Source organism: Acomys russatus, chromosome 25, assembly GCF_903995435.1.
Source record: "Acomys russatus chromosome 25, mAcoRus1.1, whole genome shotgun sequence".
Classification (NCBI taxonomy): Eukaryota; Metazoa; Chordata; class Mammalia; order Rodentia; family Muridae; genus Acomys; species Acomys russatus.
Window position 1 is genome coordinate 32,070,591 of NC_067161.1, and position 27,724 is coordinate 32,098,314.

The 27,724-nt window shown below is 49.8% G+C and overlaps 1 protein-coding gene across 1 annotated transcript in view; it reads left to right on the forward strand.

Moving 5' to 3' along the window:
- The window catches only part of Adamts2 (ADAM metallopeptidase with thrombospondin type 1 motif 2), a 211,171-nt gene that overhangs the window by 165,895 nt on the left and 17,552 nt on the right, over positions 1-27,724 (forward strand). The window contains exons 6-13 of the mRNA XM_051167249.1: positions 16,879-17,035; positions 18,465-18,570; positions 19,286-19,429; positions 19,709-19,841; positions 20,239-20,352; positions 22,158-22,303; positions 24,535-24,710; positions 27,399-27,532. Coding sequence (XP_051023206.1) covers positions 16,879-17,035; positions 18,465-18,570; positions 19,286-19,429; positions 19,709-19,841; positions 20,239-20,352; positions 22,158-22,303; positions 24,535-24,710; positions 27,399-27,532 — 1,110 coding nt within the window. The remainder of the gene's footprint in view (positions 1-16,878; positions 17,036-18,464; positions 18,571-19,285; positions 19,430-19,708; positions 19,842-20,238; positions 20,353-22,157; positions 22,304-24,534; positions 24,711-27,398; positions 27,533-27,724) is intronic.

The window sequence follows — 27,724 nt, forward strand, 5'->3', positions numbered from 1 at the left end:
GCTTATTTCTGTATTTAACCAAGATAGTACCTAATGTGACTATATATATATACAAAATAACCCTAAATTTCTATCAGTATATGAAAACCCATACCAGTCTAAAATATTTGAGGCTTGTTGTTTTCTTAGTCTAAAAGAAGATAAAATAATCTGTCCTCCTTTTCCTATCAAGGAGACACAATAATCCATCCTTTTTGTCCTTTCATCCTTTTTGTCCTTTCATTCCCCTTCCCCCTTTTCTCCCCTTACACTCTATAGGAGAGAAAGAAGGATAGTGGGGAGAAAGAGAAAGAGATCCCTGAATCTAACCTCCTGACCATGACCAGTAACAACTTGTAACCAGCCCCCCTAAACGACAACAACCCACCAGAACCTACCAATGACCAAAAACTCCCACCCCACGTCTCGGGAATGAGGGTGTCGCATTCTTTAAACTACTTCCTGCTGTCTAGGGACCATGGCAAATTGGGGTGTTGGCCAAGTCCTGGGAGATCTGGCTGTTTCACTCACTGTTCAGGCTCTGTGGGATAGGAAAGTGTAGGGATTAACTGAAGTCCTGGCTGAAGCAGTCTGTGAAGCTGGACCATTTAAGGATAGACACTTTGAAGTTGTCCCAGATGCAGTTTTTAAGGAACTAGCAACTGAGACAGTCTGTGAGGCTGGATCACCGAGGCTACTTGTCTTCATTGGTGTCTGGCTCTCTTGTTCTAAAAACACACAGACTTTTAAAGGTACCATTGTAGGCCCATTTCTGCATTAACGTATGTATGGAATGTGCGGTGTGCATAAATCAGCTAAAGATGGTTTTCTTGTTGTTGTCCTTCTCTGTTTGAGAAGGTGAAAGGCATCTTCCAATCTTTATACGTCCGTTTGGATTACGTAACCAAACTGTAATATAAACCTCCATCTGTGCCATATGAAAGGATGCCGTGAGGACCACATAGCCAACAAGATCCATTGGCCAGGGAAAGACATTCCTGTCTCAGCTGGTCTCCTGAGCTGTTCCCACATCAGGGAATCAGCAATATTCTTTCTTTCTCAATCAATTCAGCCACGTGCACATCCTGCAATCTCTTGTCTACCAGAGCCAATCCTCTCTCAGCTAAAGCTGATATTTTTCTTGGACTATTTAAGCCCAAATCCCCTTGTAAGATTTGAAATAAATTACTTAGTTCTTGAGTAGTTAATCAGTTGTGGGCTGAAGCCAACTAATATAATGAGTTATTTCTCTTATTAGGAAAAAATTTTTGAACAAAAACATCAAGCAAAGAAGGCAGGCAGTGGGTGGCTGCCTGAACTTGGGAGGCAGAGGCAGGCAGAGCTCTGTGAGTTCGAGGCCAGCCTGGTCTACAGAGAGAGTTCCAGGTCAGCCAGGGCTACACAGAGAAACCTGTCTCAAAAAACAAAAGCAAAATACGAAAAACAAAGTAGGCAAAGAAACGAGAAAACAGCTGTGTTGGCTCCTGTTTTAGCAGTGGAGCCTTGTCCACCATTCTTTGGAATTCAGGTACTGCTGCTCTGGGCTGACCGGCCTTCGAAGAAAGAGCTGGCAGGCGTCTGCAAGCCAGTGAGCTCTGAGTTCCAGCTGCCGTCAGGTTCTGTGTTTCTCTTGACAAGAACCGTTCCCTTTCTCTATTTCTACTGCTTGGAATTTAGCATTCCATCTCTCAGTCCTCTCTTTATCTAAGTCTGCTTCACTCTGTTCTTCCTTAAAGAAGACACAGAAAACTGTAATTTTACTAGACATTTATTTCTATGCTAATAATCAAAACAAACTTTTACGGGGTCCAAGTGCCCTCTGCCATAGTGTTTTTCCTTTTTTAATACAGAAAAAAAAAATTTTTTTTAAATCATTCTCTTTCCTTCTTTCAGAAACTTTGCTTTATTTATTTGTTTGTTTGTTTGTTTGTTTGTTTTGGTTTTTTGAGACAGGGTTTCTCTGTGTAGCCTTAGCTGTCTTGGACTCGCTTTGTAGACCAGGCTGCCCTCGAACTCACAGCAATCCGCCTGCCTCTGCCTCCCGAGTGCTGGGATTAAAGGCGTGCACCACCACACCTGGCCCTCATTTTATTATTTAACCAATATTCCTATGACTGTCTATACCCAGTTTCTTCTTCTTTTTTTTTTTTTTTTTTTTTTTTTTTTCCAGCATCTAAGCACATTTCAAAGCACTTCTATTTATTTCTCCTTTACTGGCTTTAAACTTAATATTTATTTCTGTATCTAAGTTTCTCTAAACTCTTTCTCTCAGTGTTGCTTGCAAGCATACATTACTGGCAGCCCAGGTCTTCTCAGTCATACACAGCTCCGGGAAGGTGTTCCCTGATCCACTGCCTGCAATAAGCTTAAGGTCCTGGTCGACCTGCCTCAGGTCTGGGAAGGTGCTTGCTGTTAGCACAGGGCCCAGGCTGAGAGCCTGCGGTCTCTGCCAGCTGCGCTTGCAGTAGCTGGCCCAGAGAACTAGGCTCAGCACACTCACTATGCCATTGCTAACAGGCTCATGGGCACCGCTGCTAGCTGGAAGGACAGGAAGGGGCACTTCCAAAGACCCATACCTTAGTTCTTTGTGGGGGTTGAGGCCTTGTGCCTGCTCCCATATGTGCCAGCATCTTGACTGCTCTGCAACCTCCATGTTTAGGCAGTCCTGTTGGTGAGACTTTGTGGTTGCAGCTTCTGAAATGAGTAGGAGACACAGTCTAATGGCGACCTTCCTGATCCTCTGGCTTGTACAATCTTTCTACTTCCTCTTCTGTAATGCCCCCTGAGCCTTAGGTGTGGAGTTTTGTAGATGTATCAATGGCGACTGGGATCTACAACTTTGCATTTTGAATGGTTGAGGTTTTCTGTAATGTTCTCTATCTCACCCCCACCGCCGCCGTCGCCACCTCCTCCTCCTCCTCCGCCCCTGTTTTTATGGTGCATATGATCTGTTCAGAAAGGGGGAAAGGGAGGAAAGCCTTCCAGGGGTTGGTCTGAGCATCAGGTGTCAGCCTGTAGTCCCTGCCTGGTCCTCATCACATTAGCTAAAAGGAAAAGTTTTAAAACTGTAGGTTTTGTTGCTGAACTCTGGTGTGAAAAAGCTACGTATCTATCTTATTAGGCCTGAAGAGTGTCTGTCTGTCTCCTAGTCTGGATGCTGAATGGAGGTAAGGCTGCCAGCCCTGTGCTGGATGGAGAGAAAGAACAGCGGGGAGTGGGGAGAAGACTGTCTGTCAGGAGGAGGCAGCAGATGCCGACCTGACCGTGTCGGTGTCATGGTGCTGGCGACATGGTCCGGGGTGAGATCACTCTGCAGTCATGAGGGCTGCAGGATCCAAACTAGAACACAATAGGCTGAGTGGGTGTCTGTGCAAATGTCTGCACCCCCAGCTTCAAGGGATGGAGGCAGGAACATTGATAAGCTTTTCTGGCAATCTGGTCTCACTCAGAAAGAGCAAGAGAGAACAGACAGGGAGAGAGAGAGAGAGAGAGAGAGAGAGAGGAGAGAGAGAGAGAGAGAGAGAGAGAGAGAGAGAGAGAGAGCGAGAGCACCTTGCCTTAAATGAATAGGAAGTGAGAGAGGAAGACGTTGGCATACTTCTGGTCTACATATGTACACAGGCATGCACACATATATGTACATACACACTCTCTTACACACGTCACTAAACAAACAAATTAAAAAAGCCAGATTAGCCAGGCATGGTGGCACACGCCTTTAATCCCAGTGCTCAAGAGGCAGATGCAGGCGGATCGCTGTGAGTTTGAGGCCAGCCTGGTCTACAAAGTGAATCTAGGACAGTCTAGGCTACAGAGAGAGACCCTGTCTCGAAAAACAAACAAACAAACAAAAAAGCTAGATTGGAGGCTGAAGAAGTAGCTTGTTTGGCAAACTGCTCACCTGATATGCATAGTTTAGTCCCCCCCCCCAGCTGAGTTAATATACAACCATAATCTCAACTGGTGAGTTGGAGTCTGGAGGATCAGGAGTTCAAGGTCATCCTTGGCTACATAGCGAGTTCAAGACCAGCCAGGAATACATGAGATCCTATCTCAAAAGTAAATAAATGAAAGACAGGTCACAGTAAAAGGGTATTCATATGCCTTCTGCCATGTGTGTGTGAGCATTTGCATACGTGTGTGTGTGTGTGTGTGTGTGTGTGAGAGAGAGAGAGAGAGAGAGAGAGAGAGAGAGAGAGAGAGAGAGAGAGAGAGAGAGAGAGAGAGAGCGCCTCCATATGCCTTCTGCCATGGAGTTAGGCTTTCTTAGGGTGATTTGCTCTAATCTGCATTTCTAATATGGTCCCTGCACTGAGGATGCCGTTGTTATTAACAGGAAGGTGTGTAGACTGGATAAAGTGTAGCTGAGTAGACGGTGGATAAAAGAAGGCAGATAAAAGAGCATTCTGGGAGGCCGCATTGAGAGCACCTGGGTGCTAGGTGGGTGCAGGTACAGATGACGTGGACCTGCTGTGGCTCACATGTTGTTTGTCATTCATTTCAAGTCCCACTACTGAAGTGTTGATCCTCAGGTGGCACTACCTGAGGAGATGGAACCTGTGGGATGCGAGGCAGGGGTGTCTTAAGGCCATTGGGATACAGGACTCTGCCTTCTGTCTGTCTCTGCTCCCAGCAGAGATGTGACCACTTATTCCTGTCATGGTCTGTCACCCTCCTCAGAAGCCATATCAACAAAGCTCTTGGACTTTGAATTTTCTTTCCAGAACAATGAACTAAATGAACCTTTTCTGCTTATAAAGTTCATTGGCTTGGGCATTTCACCACAGTAACAAGAGACTGACTAACACACTCAAGACAGAAAGTACAAGATGAAATGTTGATGTAGGGAGATCGTGAGTTTGGATGTGAGGTGTGCCAGGTGCTGGATGCCACCCCATCTTGGTGCCAGGACAGGTTATTATGTAGACTGGAATCCCACAGGAAAACCTGGAGCGTGGGGTTACAGATGAGAGTTGTTTGGGGGCACGGGCCATGTGTGGTGACAGCTGAGAAAGAGCACTTAGGTGAGATGAAGGCGATGGGTAGAGTAAGGGCGGCAGGTGCACAGAAGCTGGGAGGGTCTCTTGTTTTTAAAATTCTTGAAAAACAGTCCTGAAAGATGCTAGCTAGATGACAGCCAACATCTTATTTAAAGGTTGGGAAAGGAGTGTGTGTCCCCAATGGTGTTCAGTACAGCTGAACAGTAGTAGGTGCTTACACAGGAAAAGAGAGGGGGCAGACAGAGTGCCTATAGCTTTGGAAAATGCCACCTTGGAGGCAGCAACAGTAAAACTAGCAACATGGGAATTGAACTCAGGGTCTTTTGGATGAGCAGTCAGTGCTCTTAACCTCTGAACCATCTCTCAGTTCAATTTCCAGCAACCATGTGGTGGGTAATTAGATCTGATGCCTTCTTGTGGCAGGCAGGTACACATGCAGGTAGAACACTGTATAAATAATAAATAAGTTTTTTTTTTTTTTAACTAGCAACATGTGGGTCCTTTCATTCAAACACCAGGGCCTGGATTTGGTCCCTAGAATTTATTTTAAAACCATCTGGGTGTGGCAGAATACGTCTGCAACCCTAGCACGGGGGTAGCAGATACATGGGGATCCCTGGAGATCATTGGCAAGCCAACACTGCTGGACCAAAGAGCTCCAGGTTCAGGGAGAGACCCTGACTCAATAAGGTGGACAGCAATTGAAGAAGACACCCAACATTGATCTCCTGCCTCCACATGTATATCACACACACACACACACACACACACACACACACACACACACACACACACACACATTTATTGACACATAAGTGGCTCTCATACTGTGATTCTAAAGTTTTATTTTCTTAGACAGATTTAAATGATGTGTAGCTAATAAAAATTATAATTCTTTGCTGTTAAAACCCAAGAGAGTCTCTTGTAAAATCCGTGAAGTAAAACTTTAGTGATAAAGACAAACACAGTCACATCACTTAATGGGCACAGATCCTGAGAAACGTGAAAGCAGATAATCTTGTCATTGTGCTGACATCACAGTGTACTCAAACTAAGATGGCCATGATGTCACTAGGTGGTATCGTCTCATGGACCACTATTGTATGTGCCGTCTGACTTTCATTGAATTCTTATATACAAACATTGTGACCCAATACCACCTGCATAGTAGGGCTAACCGAGAAAGCAAAGTTCTCTGCAGCATCAGGGCTAGAGTGATGGCTTGGTGGTTAAAAGGACTTACTGCTCCTGCAGAGGACCCGGGTTTGGTTCCGAGCACCTACAAAGTGACTCACCAATGACTGAACTCCAGATACAGGGGAACTGACCCCCTCTTCTGGGTCTGTAGGATCCTGCATGTACACGGTGCACACTTACTCATGCGGAATTCTGCGTGTACAAGGTGCAAATTTATTCAAATAGACTCTCACATACACACACAGTTTTTTAAAATGTCCTCCCTGAATCACAGTAATCCAAGCATGCCTCTGAGGTAGTCTAAGAACAAACATAGACCATGCAGAAAGAAAGGGTATGCTATTCATGACAGGGAGATAACACACACACACACACACACACACACACACACACACACACACACACACACACACACACATATATATATATATATATATAGAGAGAGAGAGAGAGAGAGAGAGAGAGAGAGAGAGAGAGAGTTTATTCTAGAAAGACTGAGGGAGGAGAGGTGGCTTTCTAGGTTAGTAACTGGATATTTGATGGGGTGGTTCTGGGTTTCATAAGAAACAGGAACATTCCGGAACAGGTACATAACCTGGAGCAAGATGGTGCAGGGACAGCTTGCTGCCCTGGTCTCTGGAACGGTCCCCTCGGGGACTGTGACAGGAAGCACACCCAGCCTGGGAAGCTTGGTACCCTGGACGTAGAAGTGCAGATTAGGAAATCATGTGTAGACAAGGAAGACGCGGTGCTGATCTGCCGATCTGGAGAGCTGGTGTAGGGAGACAAGAGTGAGGCCAGAATGCTGCTGGGCTGCGGGAGAGGCTGCGGTGTTAGACAGCACAGGGGTGTGTCAGTCAGCTTTCAGTAGCTGTACCAAAACACCCGAGGCAGATAACTTAAAAGAAGAGGAAATGCAACTGAGCGCACGAGTGCAGAGGTTTCAGTACATGGCTGTTCAGCCTGTTGCTTTAGGGCCTTTGGTGGCAGAACGGCATGGGGGCGGGGGGGAGTATGGAGTGGACACAGGGTATTTACCTCCAGAATAGAAGTAGGAAGAAGCTGAAGGCAAAGAGAGAAAAGAGACTGGGCTTGCAACTCTCTTCCGAGGCATGACCCTCAATGACCTAACCTCCTCCTACTGGGCTCCAAAGGGTTCTACCACCCCAAAGGTACCTCGACTGGTGACCAAGCCTTTCACAGACCCTTTGGGGGACAGCATAAAGCTAAATAATAAGGGGCATTGTGCTTGGATGTGGACAAATAGCACCAGGCTACGATTCCAGGAGCACCATCTTTGGGGGGAAAGGATCAGCTATGTACCCCCTGGGGCCACAGGCGACACAGGACAGAGGTGCTCCATTCCAGGGCCCAGAGAGCCTGGCCAAGCAAGGATCCAGCCTCTAGCCTCACTTGATCACACACCAATAACTTCTGTAGCTGAATTATTAGAAAAGGCAAATGTGGCTGAGCCTAAGATATTAAGAGAGAGAGAGAGAGAGAGAGAGAGAGACCTGCTTTTTTATGATTAAACTCCATAAATTTCCCAAGAATCTCTCACCCTCCAGCTAGTCATGAGAGTTTCTCATTGCTACACTTATCTTGTGTGGACGGCATCTGAGGCCACGGGCCACAGACTCTACCTTGCATAGCTCTGAGGACAAGGTTCTGTGCTGGTGTCTCCAAGGAGCGCCATGGTTGTACAAGATGTACTCTGAGCTCAGGAGCTCTGAGTGTGTTCTGGGGTGTGCAGGAACAAGAGCAGCACAGCTGTTCCTTGTCAAGTGACAGATAAGATGCCAGCACGGTGAAGCCAACACAATGAGGTAAGGCAGACCTTGGGCAGACTGGTCAGGAAGAGACCTGAGGGCCAAAGGACTTGGTGTCTACTGTCGAGTGGCTCCTCCCTACCCCATGTAGGTTCAGTAATGAGGAAAGCAAAGCTGGACTGCTCGATGGAACCGTGAGCGTGGGACATGGTTCACACACACACATATGAATCCTAGGAAGGTGTTCAGTAGGGGGCCTCTGGCTTCCAGCTGGAGACCGTGATGGTTAAACTTGATTGTCAACTGAATAGGGTTTGGACTCACCATGGAAACAAGTCTCCAGTTAACTGTAGTTGGAGGACCCTCCCTGAGAGTGGGCAGCCCCATTATGTAGGCTGGGGGCCTAGGCTGAATCCAAAGGAGAAAGCAAACTGAGTTTTCCTGATTGTGTCATGTGACCAGACACCTCACATTCCTGCCATGGTGACTTCCCTCCCCCCCACCATATCATGTACCCTTGAACTCAGTGAACCAAAATAAAACCCTCTTCTTTCAAGTCGCCTTTGTCACGCATTTTGTCACCGCAACAGGACAGGTAACTAATACAAAGAATGAGACCTTATTTCTGGAAGAATTTAAGCCCTCTAAAACCAAAGTGGCTGTAGGCAGCAGGTCCTAAGCTGCCCTCTGGGGTTTATGAAGTCATGACCTGGTCTTTGGCAGAAAATGGTGCAGGTCTGCAGCTCCTACTATTCATCCCCAGTTGTCCCTGGAAATGTATCTGCCCCTTGGCCCCCACCCCACCCCTGTCCCTCCCCGCTTTGTCTCCAGGTCCCATGGTCCCACTAGGCTCTGGTAGGGGAAACTTGGCAACACTTACATGAGAGGCACAATGTTTATCTCTAGCTTATGGGAGGCCTCCGAGTTATCTCAAGTTTTTCCTAAAACAACATTTTTCTCCATTTCTTTTATATATTAAAAAAAAAGCAGAAGAAAGGAGATTATCTTATTTTATACAATATGCCACCAGCCAGGGAGCAGAGCATCAGCCGCACTCGTGGGTTGCATAGCAACTGGCTTTTCAATTGATTTTTTTTTTTTTTTTTTTTTTTTTGAGAAGCAACCAAAGCTACTCAAGTGTTCTCATTTTAAATATTTCCTTGGATGATGGAAATCAAAGGAGATGGAGATGAGAGACTTGGGGGACGTTCTGAGGACATAAGGTATCTTGTTAAGGCCAGCTCAAGACAGACTCTGGGATGCTTGTTGGAATTTGTCAGCATTTGGGTGAAAGGTCAGGTATTCGGTCTGTTCGTAGAAGGCAGGGACATGCTGTGAGGTGAGGACTCCACAGGCCAAGCCTTGGGCCAGCACCACTGTGTACTTGCCATGTGTCCCACAGTGGAGAGGGAGACTGGCGCTAGGATAAGAGATGGAGGTTTCTTCCGGATAGCTTTGGGTCAGGGACCCCGGAGGGTCCAGCTCAGTCTACACTTTAGCCTGGGAAAGGGCCTCTGTCATCCTGATGGGAACAAGACATGATGGCTAGTCCCTAGTCATCCCCGGCATATATTCTCATCCAAATGTCTTTGGGTCTGTGTGAGAGCCACGCCAGTTCTGAGGGCTTTTTCCTCCTGACCAGATGACCTCCTAGGCTCCCACATCTTAATACTATTGTACTAGAAATTAGGTTCCAACATACAAATTTCCAGTTTTAGACCAGGAGACCTAGACCTAGAGCCCTGTTCTAGTACCTTGGCTTTCTCTGAAGGGCATGCCTTCCTTCTCTCTCTCTCTCTCTCTCTCTCTCTCTCTCTCTCTCTCTCTCTCTCTCTCTCTCTCTCTCTCTCTCTCTCTCTCTCTCTCTCTTCAGTTCTAGGAGGCATCTGCACCATGGCCACCTTGCATGCCACAGCTGGGAACAGAAGACCCCAGCCTCGGGGGCAGGGGGGTGAGCCCTGGCTGCAGGACAACAGAGCAGTGACAGCATTCGCCCCAGCCCACTGGTACTTGCGGGATCTTGACTGAGTTATTTAACATCACAGAGCCTTGGTTTCTCCAATGAGATCAAGCTGTGGATCTCCAGCGCTTGGCAGCAATGACTGCAATCAGGAGAGAGAGAGAGAGAGACAGACAGACAGACAGAGAGAGAGAGACAGAGAGAGAGAGACACAGAGAGAGAGAGAGAGACAGAGAGAGAGAGAGAGGGGATGTGGACTCTTTGGGGTTTCACTGTCAGAGGAACCCCACAAGGCTGTACTGCCTTCAGCCTCCCTTCTCTATGGAGTCAGCTGGCTTTATGCATAGCCCCTTCCAGGATTCCGTGCCCTGTGATCCAAAGGTATTTTTTTTTTCTCAAGAAAGAGAGCACATATGCATAGCTGTCAGAACGTTGTGTGTTTTAGACCCTCCATCTTAGTGTCTTGTCACACTCATAGTCACTGTCACCAACTCCATGTGACAATGAGGGTGTGGCTCCATGGAGTGAGTGATCTACTGAAAGTCATACATGGCAGCCACTTTGTCCCTAGAGGATGAGCCAGATGCTGTCATGCTAGCAGGCTAGGGAGTGCAGACCTTAGGTGAGCTGCCCCTGTCTCCCTGTGACATTCTCCCACATCCAATGCTCCTAACCAATGGTGACTCTGCCACTCTATCCCCCAACTCACGGACTCAGAGCAATGTTTAGAGACATTTTCACTGTTACCGCTCGGGAGATGCTCAGAACAGAACCCCACACACCACAGGTTAACTGGCCCCAAATGTCAGCCGTTCTGTCTGCTTAGCTTCTCAGTCCCGTGCGTGCTTCCTTGTCTCCTGCCTGTTTGGGAGCGCTAATCTGAGTCCTCCCGGGGCCAGGACATTGTGGGATGGGTTTGGCACCAGCTGAAGCCAGATCTCATTGGAGCCTGAACCACTCGTTACAGGGTGGACCACACGGTCATCGCTGGAGGACAAGGGGGACGTGTGGGTATGAGCTGTATCTTAGCTTCTTTCTGTTGCTGTGATAAAATACTCTGGCCAAAGCAATTTTAAGGGGAAGGACTTTATTTCAGCTTACCGTTCCAGGCTACAGCCCATCGTGGTGGGGAAAGTCACAGTGGCAAGAGCCTAAAGCAGCTGGTCGTGTCACATGAACAGTCACAAGCAAAGAGCAACCAGCGCTTAGCTCTGTTCCATTTCCAGGCAGGAAGTGGTGCCACTGTAGGGCATGGGTCGTCCCCCCTCAGTTAACAGAATCAAGACAATTGCCCACAGGCATGCTCAAAGGTGGATCTCCCAGGTGATCCTAGAGTCTCAAATGGCGTTAACACTAACTATTGCAAACGGCATGCCCTGCCCACACTGTCTCAGGTGAAAGCCCCTGAGCTCTAGGTGGGTGCTCAGGTCAGTTCGTGTCAGAGGAGGCCAGAGAGGGAGTCAAAGTTTCCAAGAACAGTGCAGCACCGACCTGTGCCCCACACCTCCAGCTCCGGGCTACGTGTCCACGGCTGGGATTAGGTGTGTGGCCTGTGTGTTCACAGACACATGGTGGCCCCCAGTCCACAGAGCCTCCCTGTTGCCAGGCACAGAGGCTGGCCTCCGAGCAGCAGGTCCCATTTTCTTTTCTCTTTTGACTGAAGGAGGGAAAAAAAAAAAAAAAAGAAAGAAAGAAAAGAAAAAGATTCAGCTCAGTCCACAGCCAACAGTTGAAGCATTAGAGAGCAGTGGTTGGAATGCAACTTTTTGCAGAAGTCTTAATTGCTTTGTTTAGGGTGAGACCCTTGAGTCTGTCTGGGGCCTAACCGGTTACCAGTACCCACCTGCAAAGCCAGATCTGCAGCCCAGCCTGGAGGAGCAGCGGTCCCTTAGCCTGCCCACCATGCTCAGGACCTTGACTCTGCATTCTTGTAGCGGCAGTGCCACCTGGTGGTTATCTCTGGGACCTGCCCTTCCTTTGCCGTCTGTCTAGACTTAACCTGGCAGACAGAACTTCCTCCTGTGATCTCTGTATGGCCTCCACCTCCGTCTCACCCTACCTGTGGGATTTGGAGTCAATGACTTAATGACAAAAGATGCCGTTTCTCATCTGGCAATTAGGATAATGACAGTGCTTATATGTTAAATAGTTTTGAAATGTAAATGAGATACATGCAGAAGCTTAAGAGCATCCTGGAAGATTTGGTTGGTACCACCAGCATTTGGGGCCCGTTCCTACTGGTGATCCCTTTCTAGGACTTCCTGGGAATGTTCCTGCAGCCAGCCCTCTTCATCCAGAAGCTTCTGTCCTTCCTGTAGCCTCTAGGCTTTACACTCCCCTCCCTGGCCCAGCCTGACTCTTCAGCGCGCGCGCGTGTGTGTGTGTGTGTGTTTGTGTGTGTGTTTGACTTTTGCTCATTTGTTAATTCCTTTCCTGTGTGATAAACACGTATATGCCCAGTGAACAGCTTCAGCCCTGGATAACAAGCAGTGCATCTCGAGAGGACCTGTGGGTCAATAGGCTTCACTGTTGAAACGGGCATCTTGAGTAGCAAAGTACACAGTAGAACGTCCCTCCTCCTTAAGGTTCCCCATGGGGCATCCAGTGAACCTCCTCAGAGATCCCCTCTGCTTCCAGGCTTGGAGACAAGACTCATCAGTGGCAAGGGAAGGGCCAGCTGCCTCCCACCAGGAAGTCTATGCCCTTGCTCATGGGCCCAGGTGTCCACAACCCCACACTGCAGGCACAGTGGCCCTGGCCCATCTGGGATCTCCACACTGGGGTCAGAGTTATGGAAACTGTTGTCACCGTGAAGAGCCATTTCCCAGGATGCAAGACTTTACTCCCTCAGGACATAGGTCTTCCAGCTACCTACCACTCAGCCTCAGGGAATGGAAAAGCCTTAGTTCACTTGCAAATAGCACCATGTGCCAGCCAGCGCTCTGCCTCAGACCCCAGGCTGCTGCTGCTGGTCTCACTATAAGAACACCGCTCCCCCCTCCCCGCCCCTCCCCCACCTCCACCTTAAGGACTGCCTCCTGCTCACTCACCTCCCATTCCACACAGCTGAGAGCAGGCACACAAAGACTTTCCTAGAAAAACCAATGCAAAGACTGAGCAGGAGCCAGGTTCTGGATGCTTCCAGAGGTGAGAGGAAGACAGCCAGCTGAGGCCAATGAAGCAAACAACTCTCCCAGCCTGTGGTGACTTCAGCAAGAGATTCAGACTTCAGAGAGTGGAAAGTTTGCCCTTACCTTCAGTTTTGCTTTCCACTCAGAATACCTGCCATTTGTGACCTGGGACTATGCAACAGGAAATTCCAGAAACAAAAAGCTTACCAAGTTTAAATTGCAAGCTGTTCTGAGGAACTTGTCGAGATCAGGGACCGTATCACTCCATCCTGCCAGGACACCAAATTATCCAGCGTATCCTGTCCAGTGTATCCACGCTGCACCTGAGCACTATCCTGCTCATTGCCAGCAGCTGTCTCAGTTATCAGATGGGCCGTTGTAAAATAAAAGCCTCAAAGTGCAGAGCACATACTTATGCAAATGGATTAAAGAGAAGCCAGAAAGCGCTTGCAAGGGTAAAAGTTTATCAGAAGTATGCATATATATAAGAACCACATAGGGTCAGTACTCTGTGGTTTCCAGCACCCTCTGGGGACCCAGGCTCTTCTAGCAGGCTCCCTACAACTGGTCCAGTAGCAATTGGACTACCTCTGACAGTTGGTCTCTTGCCCTGTACCATGGCCAACTTGGGGCTCCCTCCAAGGACCCAGACCTGCCCAGTTGTCCCAAATATCTCTGCCTCAAGCAAAGTTTTTTTTTTATTATGTGTATACGTGTGGAGGTGGGTAGGGGTGGGTATATGTATGAGAGTGTGGATGCCCACAGAGACCTGAGGGTCCCCTGGAGCTGGAGCTACAGGTGGTTGTGAGCGCAGGACTTATGCAAGAGAGTAGTATGTGCTCTTGGCCACTAATCGATCTCTCCAGACCCTAGAGAGGAGTCTTTAAAGGCATGTCAGGTGCGACAGCTGGTGGGTCCCATGATGTAGAGGGTGAATAGAGTGAGGGAAAGGGACCCGAGGAAGGAGGCAGAAGTTTTTTTGTACCTCTAAGGCATGTCACCTGATTTTCAGTCCTGTAAGCTTCTGTTCTATTAGCTTAGCTTGAGTTCCAGGTTGCCTTTCGGCCTTCAGGCAGAGTATTTGATCAGTTCAATGTTCTGTATCTTGGGAACCAGGAAGGAGGCATTCCCAGGAGGTTTTACCAGGTGAGCAAATTGTACAGGAAAGCCCAACTCCATGATGGATTATCCCCAGCACTGTGACCAAATCACACACACACACACACACACACACACACACACACACACACACACACACGCCATGTCTCCACTACCATCCTACCAAAGCCAGAAACCACCTCCATCCTTGCCTTGTTGTGCCCACACCTGGCCCTAGCATCTCCTGTCTCCCACCCGATGTTGAGCCATCTGACAGTGCCGTGGGCCACACTCGCCCCTTCCTGACTCCCACCCTCTCTGACAAGAACCAGCTCTTTTTTTTTTTTTTAAAGTGCACTGGGTGCTTGTCACAGGCTAGCCTTTGAACAGGACACTCTGTGACCCCCTAGAATGCTCCAGACCCAGTAAGAACAAGAACGCTTCCCCTTTGGGTCCTTGGTGCTGCTTGAGATGGGCCAGACCTTGAAAAGGTTGGGAGAAAATCCAGTTGGTCTCTCCACACCCACAGCTCTGCCTCTGCCAATTCCACCAACCACAGATGGAGGATAATCAAGGAGGAAACATGACATCTGTATTGAACATATGCAGGCTTTTATCTTATTCTTATTCCCCACACAATCAGTATACGCACTATGCACCCCACACTTACACTGTGGGCCGTGGTGTAAGCCATTTAGAGTGGATGTAAAGGACGCAGAAGGACATGTGAGGTTCTATGCAAATGCTGCATCCTTTTATAGAAGGGACCTGAGCACTTACCAATGTGGGATTCATTGGAGTACTAAAATCACCCCACCCCACCCCACCAGCACCAGACATATATGCTCTCCCAGACCCCAAGGGGTGACCACCTATATCTTGTCACTTGAGATCCCTGAATGCTTTATCCCTTGGGGGTGCCTTCATGCATACCAAGGATCATAGGGTGAACGGCACCTAGTTGCTGTTTTCTGAAGTTCTGCCTTCCTGGGGTCCCCCTCCATGGTGTAGCTCCTGTCTGGGACAGTGCTCCTCAAGTCTCTCTCTCCTGTCTTCTAGAGATCTTTCTTGGGATTCCGAAGCTAAGAAGGGGGTCCTAGACCCCGTGAGTTCTGTCCCCATAGCGTGAGCCCCTCGGGGATGGGGAATGCTGGGTAGCAGTCTGCCTTCTTGGAACAGGCAGAGAACAAAACAAGACAAGAACAAAAACACAAATCAATATTTCAATAAATTATCCTGCTGCAGCAGTGAAATCACCTTGTCTGCCAAGAGAGCCTCAGGACTGGAGCCCAGTGTCTTGAGGGAAGAAGGGAAATCAGCCAGTGTCCAGTCTGCAGAGTGGCAGGGTGCTCTGTCTGCTGCAGTGCCAGGCTCTGTCTGTAAAGTGAGGAGAAGGTCCTGGAACAACTGCCTTTATTCAAAAGTTCTTAAATGAGTGACAGGGAGCAGGGTGGAGTTTTGTTCTACTAATGCCTTCCTCATCCAAGCCAACTCATACTGTTGGTTTGGGAGGTGCTTGGGAACTGAACCCAGGTTTTGGGTGAGCTGGTCTGGCACTGTACCCACTGAGCTTTGTTTGTTTGTTGGTTGGTTGGTTTTTTCAAGACAGGATTTCTCTGTGTAGCCTTGGCTGTCCTGGACTCGCTTTGTAGTCCAGGCTGGCCTTGAACTCACAGCAATCCGCCTGCCTTTGCCTCCCGAGTGCTGGGATTAAAGGCATGCGCCACCATACCCAGCCCCCACCAAGCTTTGTGAACTTTACATTTAACTGTAGGCATCTGAGACTTGTGCTCTGGCAAGCCTGGACCTCTGTTCTTGAGTGCCAGCCATGGGCCAGTGTTCAGTGGACAAGATCACTGAAGAGACCTGTTTCCAACCTCTTCTCAGGGCCTCTTGGGTGTGAGGGAGGGGTTCTGTGTGCATTTTGTTGACCCATTTGCTCTTACCCTGTGTCGACCTGGCTCCTGCCTCCAGCCCTATTCCCCTCCCCTCAAGTGTATATTCCTGACTGAATTCTTCAGTCTCTTCAAAGACTTGGCTGGAGTTCTTTTCCCACACCTGCATAGGCCATGCCAGTCTAGGCTAGCGGCTATCTTTTACCTGCCTGCCGGTTCCCTCACCTGGAGTGGTCACTGTTCCCACAAAAGAGGAAGTGTGTTGCTCAGAGTTCTTTTGGACTAAGTGATGGGTAACACACCCCAGAATTGAATGACTCATTAATGAGGCAAGTGGGAAAGGCAGCCCAGCAGTCTCTATGGCTGAGGTGTGGTAGCCTCCCTTGTCCATAGGCTAGACTGAGATTGGTCGCTAGGCCCTTCCTTTGTGTTCAACACGCATGCGTTTTCCTCCCATTTCTTCAGTCATCAGTACTAGAGGAAGCAAGCTGCTCTCTATAGAGGGGCCTGGGTAGCATGGTGAGGGTCAGCTCTCCATCCAACCGTCTAGGGCAAACGAGGTCCTGCCTCTGCCTAAGGAGTGAGCTTGGCCCCCAGAAGAGACAAGTGTGTAACCCCACTACTCAGCTTTACAGTGCCGAAACTCAGGCAGGCAAGGGTGATCAGGAACCTTCTCTACCATTCCGAAGAACAGAGCTGAATGGAAGGCAAGTCATGACTCAGCAGGGAGCTGAGTGGCCCCTGGACCAGATCCCCCAGTGACTGGCTCCTGGTCGGCCCCTAAGTGATCTGCCAGAATACCGGATGCCGAATACCCAAGCCTGCTGTCTCTCTCTCCACCCACTGCAGTCCGTGAGCCTCATTGAGATTGGGAACCCCTCCCAGAGTCTGGAGAATGTCTGCCGCTGGGCCTACCTCCAGCAGAAGCCGGACGCGGAGCACGATGAGTACCACGATCATGCCATCTTCCTCACGCGGCAGGACTTCGGGCCCTCGGGCATGCAAGGTTAGCCCTAGGCCTTCAAAGGCAGGCAAGGAAAGCTGGGGGCTGCAAGGGGTTTCGCAGCAGCTGCAGCTGAGCCTACGGAAGAGGTGTGGGGCAGGGAGGGGCGTGGCTACTTCAGCTGCTTGAGTGTCAGGGTTGGTTGGTAGTATTGACCTCCTGGCTCTAGAAAAATCCCTAAAGCCTGTATCATTTCTGAGACCCCAGCCCACCCCAGCCCACCCCACCCCACCCTCGCAAAACAAAACAAACAAACCAACAAAACTCCACACCGTAGTGCTGAGGAACAGAGGAAGATCAGGGAATGGTTACCAACTGATTCTTTGCACAAGAATTCAAACTGCATAAAACCAACAGAGTGAAAAAGAAAAAGAAAAAGTGACCAAACTATATGACTGAAGATGTTAACAAACACTTTTTAGTAACTGATACAACAGCAGATAAGAAAATGGGTAAAGACATAAAAGTTTTGGGTAGATGAAGTGAGATGGCCCAGCTGGTAAAGGCGTTTGCTGCCAAGCCAGAAGCTGAGTTCAGTCTCCAGGACTGTCATGGTGGAAGGAAAGAACTGACCCCAGGGTATTGCCCTCTGACCTCATAGTAGCCTGTGCATGCCCCCACTTGTGCACACAAACGCACACGAATAATTAGGTGTAATATGCATTGTGTAAAATATTTGAACTCAGCAACTTGACTTGCCTGATGTGTAAGGAACATTACAGTAACCATGGAAGAACAGACGCCCTTCACTAAAGCCTGTGAGAATATACCAGAACAGACTCTGCTGAGTCACAGGGAAATCTCACAAAATATACAGGATGAAATAGCACACAGGCCACTCTGGAGAGTAAGCAGCCGACACACAATATACGCTGAAGGAGAATTAACAGTAGAAATTAGATTTTTTTTTTTTCATTCATTCATTCATTTACTTTACATCCCGGTAGGAAGCTCCCCTCCCTCCTCTCCTCCCAGGCCCTCACTCTCCCTTCCCCTCCCCTCCTCCCTTGTCCCCCAACCCCCTTTCTCCTCAGAGAAGGGGGGAGTTCCCATGGGTATCAACCCTCCTCAGCATATCAGATGATGGCAAACCAGAACTGGGGGTAGGTGGGTTAGTCCACAGAGTCGGGGTAGGTGGGTGATAGGCGAATGGGCAGAAAGCTGTGTAGGTGAGAGGCCCAACAGAGACCTCTGCCAGGAATGCCAGCCACAGTGTGGGCTATGACAGGCAAAGTGGCCACCAAAGCTCTGGACTGAGGGGCAGGGTCTGCTTCCATGCAGGCAGTATCTTCTGAGCTCTACCAACAGGGGGGGGAAACTGATTTTACAGGATTGCTCTGGGATGGGTCCTATCTGGGATTTTGAGATCTTGGGCTGTCTCGGGGTAGGACTCCAGGCCTGGAGGCTGGAGCCACCTTCTGTCTCCTCCCAGGCTATGCTCCTGTCACTGGGATGTGCCACCCCGTCCGCAGCTGCACCCTGAACCATGAGGATGGCTTCTCCTCGGCATTTGTGGTGGCTCATGAGACTGGCCATGTGTAAGTGGCCTGACCATTCTTGTATGGGGAAATCAGACGCTGGTCTAGCTGACCACTTTTCCTTGTGCCAAAGAGGGACAGCCACATAGGAAAGCCACTTAGCCATGTTGTCCTGCCATCGTGGCCTGCGGTTGGCTTTCTGCTGACAGAACAAATCAAATCAAAGAGAAAAGGCACCTGGGAGCAGAGCAAGTGCTCTGGGCCATAAGACAGCCAAGGTGCCATTATCCCGTTTAAGTCAGATCAGGGACAGAGCTTCACCCCACTCTGTAGATGGGTCACTGAGGCTCTAAGGGAGGGTAACCCAGGCTCCAAAAGCCAGGACTCTGCCCAAATGTGCGTATTCCAGGCATCAGATGAGACTCAGAATCTCAGAGCCAGATCAGGATAAAAGAGTTTGCAGAGCTGGTGGAGGTATGTAAGGAAAGACACAGTAACCAGGATGCTCGGGCCTACAGAGAGCCCGGCTCCCACTGTTTATTCAGAAAATGGTGGCCCTTCTTGGGGGACAGAGTGAGGGGCCTGGCTACTGGGTGCCTGAGAGAGTAGCTCTGGCATCAAGATTCTAGTCAGAGTGAAAGCGGGTCAGACCAGAAACAGTCAGAGATGTCCACCCCAGTTGTTAGAAATACCTTCCTGGTATTGAGGTGTGGGGACATGGCAGGTCAGTGCAGTCAGGCGAGGGTCCAGCCGGGTTTCCTTGTTCCCCACACAGGCTGGGCATGGAGCACGATGGACAAGGCAACCGCTGTGGAGACGAGGTACGGCTGGGCAGCATCATGGCACCCCTGGTACAAGCTGCCTTCCATCGATTCCACTGGTCCCGCTGCAGCCAGCAGGAGCTCAGCCGCTACCTGCAGTGAGTACCTCCCCCGGGCCCCCAAGGGTGACCCCCCCTCCTTGGGTTCAGGTCTAAGAGGGCACAGTGCCCAGTGTTCTGGGTCCAGCCTGAACTCTCAGACCTTGGGGGCCTCTAGTCTAACATTCAAGGGATGCTGGGAGATGATCCCACTTTGGGGGTTTCCAGGCCCTACACTGAGTGGGCCCACGAGCTGCCCTTACCAGGTCTTAAAGTCTTGCCCACCATGTTAACTCCAGAATGGACCCCAGCTTGTGGCACTCACGTGTCCCCTTACAGTTCCTATGACTGCCTGCGGGACGATCCCTTCGCCCATGACTGGCCAGCGTTGCCTCAGCTCCCAGGGCTGCACTACTCGATGAACGAACAGTGCCGCTTCGACTTTGGCCTGGGCTACATGATGTGCACCGCGGTGAGTGCAGAGACTCACGTGTCCCCAGGGCCATGCAGTGAGGACACTTAAGGCACCAGCCACTCCTGCCCAGGGCCACAGGAATGCCCAGTCAATTCCCAAGCAGGACATTCTGCCTCTCAGCTGCCTGTCAAAGCCCCCACCCACCCACCCCACCCCAGGTGGGCAGCCTGCAAGGCTGGAGACTTGGGGACCCAGCAATACCCAGAGACGCTGTCATATCCACACTGCCTGGACATGATCCTCATGGGCCCAGAATCACATGGCGCTTGCAGCAGCCATCCACACAGGCATGTTCACAGGCCAGTTCAGGTTGTAGAAGCTGGGTAAGGGGGTGGCAGTCTGTGTGATCGCCTGAGAGAGGGGGGTAGCCTAATAACAGGGTGTTCTCTTCCAGTTCCGAACCTTTGACCCCTGCAAACAGCTATGGTGCAGCCACCCAGACAACCCCTACTTTTGCAAGACAAAGAAGGGTCCCCCACTTGATGGTACCATGTGTGCACCTGGCAAGGTGAGTCAGGACTAAGGGCTCTTTCGGGGTCACAAGGCATCCTACTTAAGGCAACACAATAACCAGGGACAGGCCCTGCAGTGTTTGTAGGGGGGAACCAGGGACCTTCTCAGGAGGCCCCAGCTGCCCTCTCCCCCTTGCTTCTCCACTCATATTTGGATACACCCTGTCATGTAGCCCAGGCACAGCATGAGGTTTAGGCTTGACAGTGAGGGTTGGAGGGGCGTGCCTCTGGTTTGTCCCTTGTCAGGATCACTGCTTGGTCACCCACCCTCTCCACAAGTCTGCAGATAAAAAGTACTTACTCTCATGCGCCAGGGCGTGGTGGCACATGCCTTTAATCCCAGGACTTAGGAGGCAGAAGTAGGCGGATCGCTGTGAGTTCGAGGCCAGCCTGAACTACAAAGCAAGTCTAGGACAGTCAGGGCTACACAGAGAAACCCTGTCTCAGCCAAGATTCCAGACATGATTCTCATTGGTTCAGGTGAAATAATATGTTCACTCCTTAGCCAATCATTTTCTAGGGGCCTGGCGTATGCAGATGGTCGGAAACCAGGACTAGCTGCATCCCACCACCACCCCCGGCCCCCCATACACACACACACACACACACACACACACACACACACACACACACACACACACACACACACACACACACACACACACACACACACACACACACACACACACACACACACACACACACACACACACACCACGCTCACCAAACCAGGACTCAGCTCAGTTTGAAGCTACAGACGGCATCAGGGGGCACCATGTGGATGAAAGAATTTCTCATATGCCCTGTCTTAACGATCTCCTCAAAGCTCCACATCCCCACACTATCATACTGGGCGTTAAGGCTTTACCACCTAAATTTGAGGGGACATGAACATTGAGTCCACAGTGTTCCCCCTTGCCTGCGAATTATGTTTTGTTTTGGTTTTTTTTTTTTTAGTTTGGGTAGTTTGTGGTAATTGTGCTGTTAATTGTCTTTATTTTGAGTGATAATGTTTTCTTATTCTAAATCAACAAACCATGTGTTGGATTGTGTTGTACTGAATTACTAATTTACTGTTTTAAATTCTGAAATCTTCTTAAAATGGGCTCCTTAGGGGGTTGTAAGCTTCCTCCACTGTGAAGAATGAGAATTCAGCATTTTTATCCCTCCAGTGTTGGGCTTCCTATATTCTTAGTCTTCCTCCCCCAACCCCACCCTCCCCACTCTACCCACTCCATCCTCCCACCCCCACCCTCACCCCGACCCCCATACCCTGAGTTTACTTAGACCTGGTGTCTCCGGGATCTGGCATGTAGCTCTTGTTGCCTCTTTGTCCCGGTACACGGGGACATTTATCTTGGGGACATGACACCCAGCAGGCACAGGAGGTCAGAGTGGGCTGAATAAGGCCTGCAGGGTGGGCCTGAACATCCCTTTATCCCTGCTGTCACAGGCAAGGTGAGGGCCTGTAAGATCAGGTCCCCTCCCCGACCCCTGTGCCTTCTTCGCAGGCCCAGGGCAGCCATCAAAGACTCTGCTCCAGCAATTCTGGTGCTGGTGAATGGGGTCAAAGAAATGCCTTTCTACCCTTTCTTTGTGATTACTTGGGGGTTTTTTGTTTTTGTTTTTGTTTTTAATTTGGAGGGGTGAGGCATGTGTGACAGAAGCCAGAACACAACATGGGAGGTTAGCCATTCCTCTCCTTCCACCATGCGGGTCCCGGGGATCAAACTCAGTCCAGCACACAGCAAAGGCCTTTACCCAGTGCGCCGTCTCACCAGCCCGCCTTCCTATCTTTTAGCACTGCTTTAAAGGCCACTGCATCTGGCTGACACCTGACATCCTCAAGCGAGATGGCAACTGGGGTGCCTGGACTCCATTCGGCTCCTGCTCACGCACCTGCGGCACAGGTGTGAAGTTCAGGACCCGCCAGTGTGACAACCCACAGTAAGTTGGCCTGACATCGCTGAGGGCCCCAGAAGCTGTTTCTGCAGGGCTGCAGGCTGGGGGGAGGGTGCAAGGCAGAGATCTTCCGGATCTTTGTTTCTCCCCAGGTGGAAGCTGCAGTTCAAAGGGAGGGCACCTTTTCTGGCTCAGAGCCCACAACAGCCTAGAAGCATCAGCTCCTGGCCACTGTCCTGGGGCCCCGGGTCCACTTTAGACCGTCCTTCTTGGCCTAAGGAGGGGAGGACAGAAGGTGGGACAGAGATGGGGAGCAGGGGGTTCCACAGAGGAGTTTCTTATGAATCCCAGGATGCCTAGGCAGTGGCAACTGTAGCCAAGCAGCTATTTTTTAGTCAGATGAAGACAGAGTTAGGGGCTGCCACACCTGCGCCAGTACCCAGGCTCCTCACCTTCAGCCCTCCCTTCCTCCTTTCCTGTTGGCCCTGTGACTACTCACACACATGGTGGGTCATTTGTCCAACTTGTGTTGGACAATCTAGTGGGGTTTTTTTTTTTTCCGTTTTGTTTTGTTTTGGTTGGTTGGTTGGTTTGTTTTGTTTTTTGTTTTTGTAGCCAATCAGCAAATGTCATAAAGTGCATTATATAATGTTTTAAATTCACAAATTAGAAAGAATAGGGTGAATACTCCATTTTTCTAGCAAAGTTTCTACTTGAGTAAGTTTAAAGCATACAAATTAGGACACTTACCATACAAAAGGACACTCTGCACAGATATCCTGTCATTAACACCCATATCAGTCACCAATGACTCAGATGTTTCTTTGGCTCCCTGCCCCCACTTCACCTACCCCAGACAGTATCTTGCTGTGGCCCAGGCAGGCCTTGAACTCTCAACCTTCTTGCCTTAGCTTGTGTTTTATAGATTTTGTTTTACCTGAAAATATCAACATCACGTAAAACCATAAACTGGTTGCCAGCCCCTAAGTGGGCCAAGAGCAGGCTACCTTGCAAGCCCCTGCACATGTCTAGTCTGGTCTCAGGCCACTGAAGCAAATCCTGTTCTGGTCACTGAGACGGCTACACTGTGTTCATCAAATCAAACCCTGGCCACCAGGGAACCAAATGTCTGCTGTCACAGCTGTGGGGAGAAGGGCCAAGGCTTTATCAGAGACAGGGACAGACCACCCTTGTCTGGTCACCCCATATGTACATGAAAGCCTTTTTACCCCACAGTGTTCTTCGGCTTAGGGCTCTAAGCTATCCTCCTGCAAAGAGCCTGGTGGGAAGGTGGGGCGCTGTGACCCGCCCCCCTAGAGTATCACTGAAGGACTTCTGCTTTGAGAAGAGAGGAGCACAGCAGAGAGCCAGAGCCACACAAAGCCCTGGTGGGCTGGAACTGCTCTCTGAGCAGTGAGGGCGTCACAGAAGCATGGCTCGAATTTTCGAAGGTGGCGAGACCCAGCCTTACGCCAGATGTTCATTAGAGACTCACGCGTGTGCAGCTCTACAATTTCAGGGTTGCTCTAGGTGTTTTCTGCAGCAGGACAGGTCAGCTCTGTGTGCCCAGGGGCCTGGCCGTAGGGAGAGTCAACTCGCTCTTGTCATCCTGGGGTTTGTCATCCAGTGGGGCAGGCAGACTCCTAAACATGTAGTCACAGCTCTGTGCTCATCAGCAGTCCTGGACTTTGAGGCCAGGGTGAAGGTGGCATGCCCAGTGGCTCCTCTCTATCTGTCTCTGTCTCTCTGCCTCTGTCTATCTCTCTGTCTGTCTCTTTCTGTCTCTCTGTGTGTGTCTCTCTCTGTGTCTCTGTCTCTGTCTCTCTCTGTCTCTGTCTGTCTCTGTCTGTCTCTGTCTGTCTCTGTCTCTGTCTCTCTGTCTCTCTCTCTGTCTCTCTCTCTCTCTCTCTCTCTCTCTGTCTCTCTCTCTCTCTCTCTCTCTCTCTCTCTCTCTCTCTCTCTCTCTCTCTCTCTCATTAAGACAGGGTTTCTCTGTGTAATAACCCTAGCTGTCCTGGAGCACACTTTGTAGACCAGGCTGGCCTTGCTGCCTTCTCAAGAGAGCACAGGGCATGGCTACTGCCAACACCTTCTAGTCTTGATGTCCCAAGGCCTGCCTGGCTGGGGAGCCACCCAGGTCCTAGTAGGGCTGTCTCTTTACTCAATAGAGGTGCCCCCTCCATACCTGAGACTCAACGATTTCCTTAAAAATGCCACCCATGGGCAGATATTTTTCTAGAGGCCCCAAGAAGGGGAACCTTTGCTTTCTCCTGCAGCCCAGCCAACGGCGGCCGCACCTGCTCAGGCCTGGCCTATGACTTCCAGCTCTGCAACCCCCAGGACTGTCCCAACTCCCTGGCTGACTTCCGGGAAGAGCAGTGTCAGCAGTGGGACCTGTACTTTGAGCACGGCAATACCCAGCACCACTGGCTGCCTCATGAGCACCGGGATGGTGAGCTCTTGGCGAAGGGGAGCAGTGGGGAGGAGTCAGCACAGGACCCCGGTGGGGCAGGCAGGGCCATGCATGGTTGCACACCTCTGATCCTGCATGAGGCAAGTCTGTGGTGACACTTGGGCCGGCAATAGGACACAGTGCTGGCTAGTGTGGCTTCAGGGTCCCACTGCTGAGCAAGGGCTCTGGGCTGGGGGCAGGGTTCAATCCCAGGGAAACTGGGAGAGGATGCTGGGGTGGAGGCTCACAGGGTGCAAACTCCTACAGTTACCATCCAGAGCCTGAGGTTAGAGCTACATGGTGCCGCAGGTGTGAGACGGGAGCAGAAGTTGACCCCGAGAAGCAATCAGGTGACTCCCGATAGGCAGCTGAGCTGGTCTTCTTTCTGTTGCTGTGATAAAATACCCCCAACCAAAATAACCTGAGGGAGAAAAGGTTTATTCTAGATAACAGTCCCGGGCCACAATCTATTATAGCGGGGATTGCAACAAGGCCACGGGCACCGGATGCATTCACAGTCAAGGGCAGAAAGAGAGCGAATTCGTGAATGTGTGTGTGAACTCAGCTCTTTCTCCCTTCTCCACAGTGTAAGATCCAAGCCCGGGCAATATCATGACCAGCTTTTTCTTCCTAGTTAAGGCAATGAGAAAAGTCCCCTACATATATGTCCACAGGACAACCTGATCTAGGAGTTCTTGATAACTGCCCTGCAGTTTAAGTGCTTCCTCACTGTAGGATAGCCAGCTCCAGGCGTGTCCGAGTTCCTGTATAAACGAGTAGAGTGTTTGTGTATAACTTATACACATTCTTCTGGATACTTCCAGATGGCTTATACCACCTAACATGCCAGAGATGCTATGCAAATGGTTGCTCTTTAGTTACTTTTCTATTGCTATGATAAAACACCAGGGCCAAGGTAACTTATAAAAGAAAGCATTTGACTTGGTGTATGGTCTCAGTGGGTTAGAGTCCATGATGGTAGAACAAAAAAACAGCTGAGAGCTCACATCTTGATCTATAACCTTGAAGCAGAGACAGACAGACAGACAGACAGACAGACAGACAGACAGAGACAGAGAAACAGAGAGAGACAAAGACAAAGAGAGACAGAGAAGACAGAGACAGACAGACAGACAAACACAAAGATAGAGAGAGCACTGGGGATCCTATAAGTCTTTTGAAACCTCAAAGCCCATCCCCAGTGACACACCTCCTCCAACAAAGCCACACCTCCTAATCCTTCCCAAATAGTTCCACCAACTGAGGACCAAGTATTCAAATGTACGAGCCATTCTCATTCAAACCACCACAGTTGTTTTAATCTGCATCAGTCAGAGAATAACAAGGATAGGTGCCTACAAGGTCAGTGCAGGTACAAAAAAATTTTTTTTCAAATATTTTCAGTCTGTTGTGGGTTGAGCCCACAGGTGGAGGACGTGAACACAAAAGGCTGGTTCTGCTCCATTTGAGTCCCTCTCCCTGTCATCTGTGTTTTAAACACACAACTTCTGTCTCCCACCCCAAGCACTGGGCAGGGAGTGGGGACTGGTTGTGACCCTGGAACGACAATTGGAGTCACCTGCTTGTGCCCCACACATGCTGATGCAGGCCCGAGGGATGGCAGAGCTGACAGGGCCAGGGGAAAGGAAATCTGACAACCCAGTGTGTCAGTTGCTTCCGATAAATTAATGCTGAGCAAAGAACGTGCCAGGGACTTGGAACTGAATCCAAGAGGGTCGGCTGCACTTGGTTGACTGAGAATTGACTCTCTTTTCCTTTTCTTTAGCATCAGTCATTGTACAAAACAATAGGTTTCACCGCGACATTTTAATAATGTCTGTCATATTTTGATTATGTTGCCCCTCCATTGTCATCTCCCCATACTAAGCATACATGTTTAAGGGAGGGAGGGAGGGAGGGAGATTCTGCATCCGAGAGAAAATGTGATACTTGTTTTTCTGAGTCAGGCTTAATTTGTTTACTATGATAAATCTCAAGTTCCACCCATTACCCATCGTTCTGAAAAACAATGCAGCTGCCTTCTTCCCTGGGTCTGACTAAAACTCCGTGTGTATACATATCACATTTTCTTTATCCATCCCTCTGTTGATAGATTTCTACCTAAGCTGGTTCCGTACCTTGGGTCTTGTGAACAGTTTGAATGTGCAGGCATCTCTCTGGTGGGCTGACCTAAACTCTGTTGGGTGTATGCCCAGGAGTGGCACAGAACAGCAGGAGTGGCATAGCACAGCATGTAGGAACCATAGGTTTAGTTTGTGGAGGAACGTCCACACCGATTGCCACAGTGGCTGTGCCCAATTACACTGCCACCAACAGTGAGGAAGGGTTCTGAAGAAGGCTTCTTAGACGAAGACTGGGCAGAAAGCCCTTTGCCTCTGCATAGTCGAAGGTCTCCTCCAGGCAGGGCTGTAAGGATGGAGAGTGTGGGCTACATCAGTTGAGAAAAATCTCTTCCTCAAGCCGATAGCACCAGAGTCAAATAATTCTCAGAAGCCAAAAAGGTAGGAAGGAGGTTGCCATCACCCATCTCTTTCTCTCTGTGCCCTTCCAGAGCACAGAGTTCAGGGATTAGGGGTGGGCCAGGTGAGTTCTAAGAACACTGGGAGTTTTCTCTCTGGTGCTCTTTCGGGAAGGCCGCAGCCTAACACGCCATGACTTCCCTTCCAGCCAAGGAGAGATGCCACCTCTACTGCGAGTCCAAGGAGACGGGGGAGGTGGTGTCCATGAAACGCATAGTGCATGATGGGACACGTTGTTCCTACAAGGATGCCTTCAGCCTCTGTGTGCGCGGGGAATGCAGGGTAGGTGCCATGAGGACCAAGGCTCAGGGTGGCCAACCTCCTGGAATCCTCTCTTGCTCTGTTCAGGCTCCAAGGCCTGGAGACTAGAGATGCCCTTAATGGACTGGCTTTCCTACATCAGTTAACAATCAGGACCATTCCCTACCTCAGACCATCTGGTTCTGGTGCACAGACTCATGGGTGATGGGGATC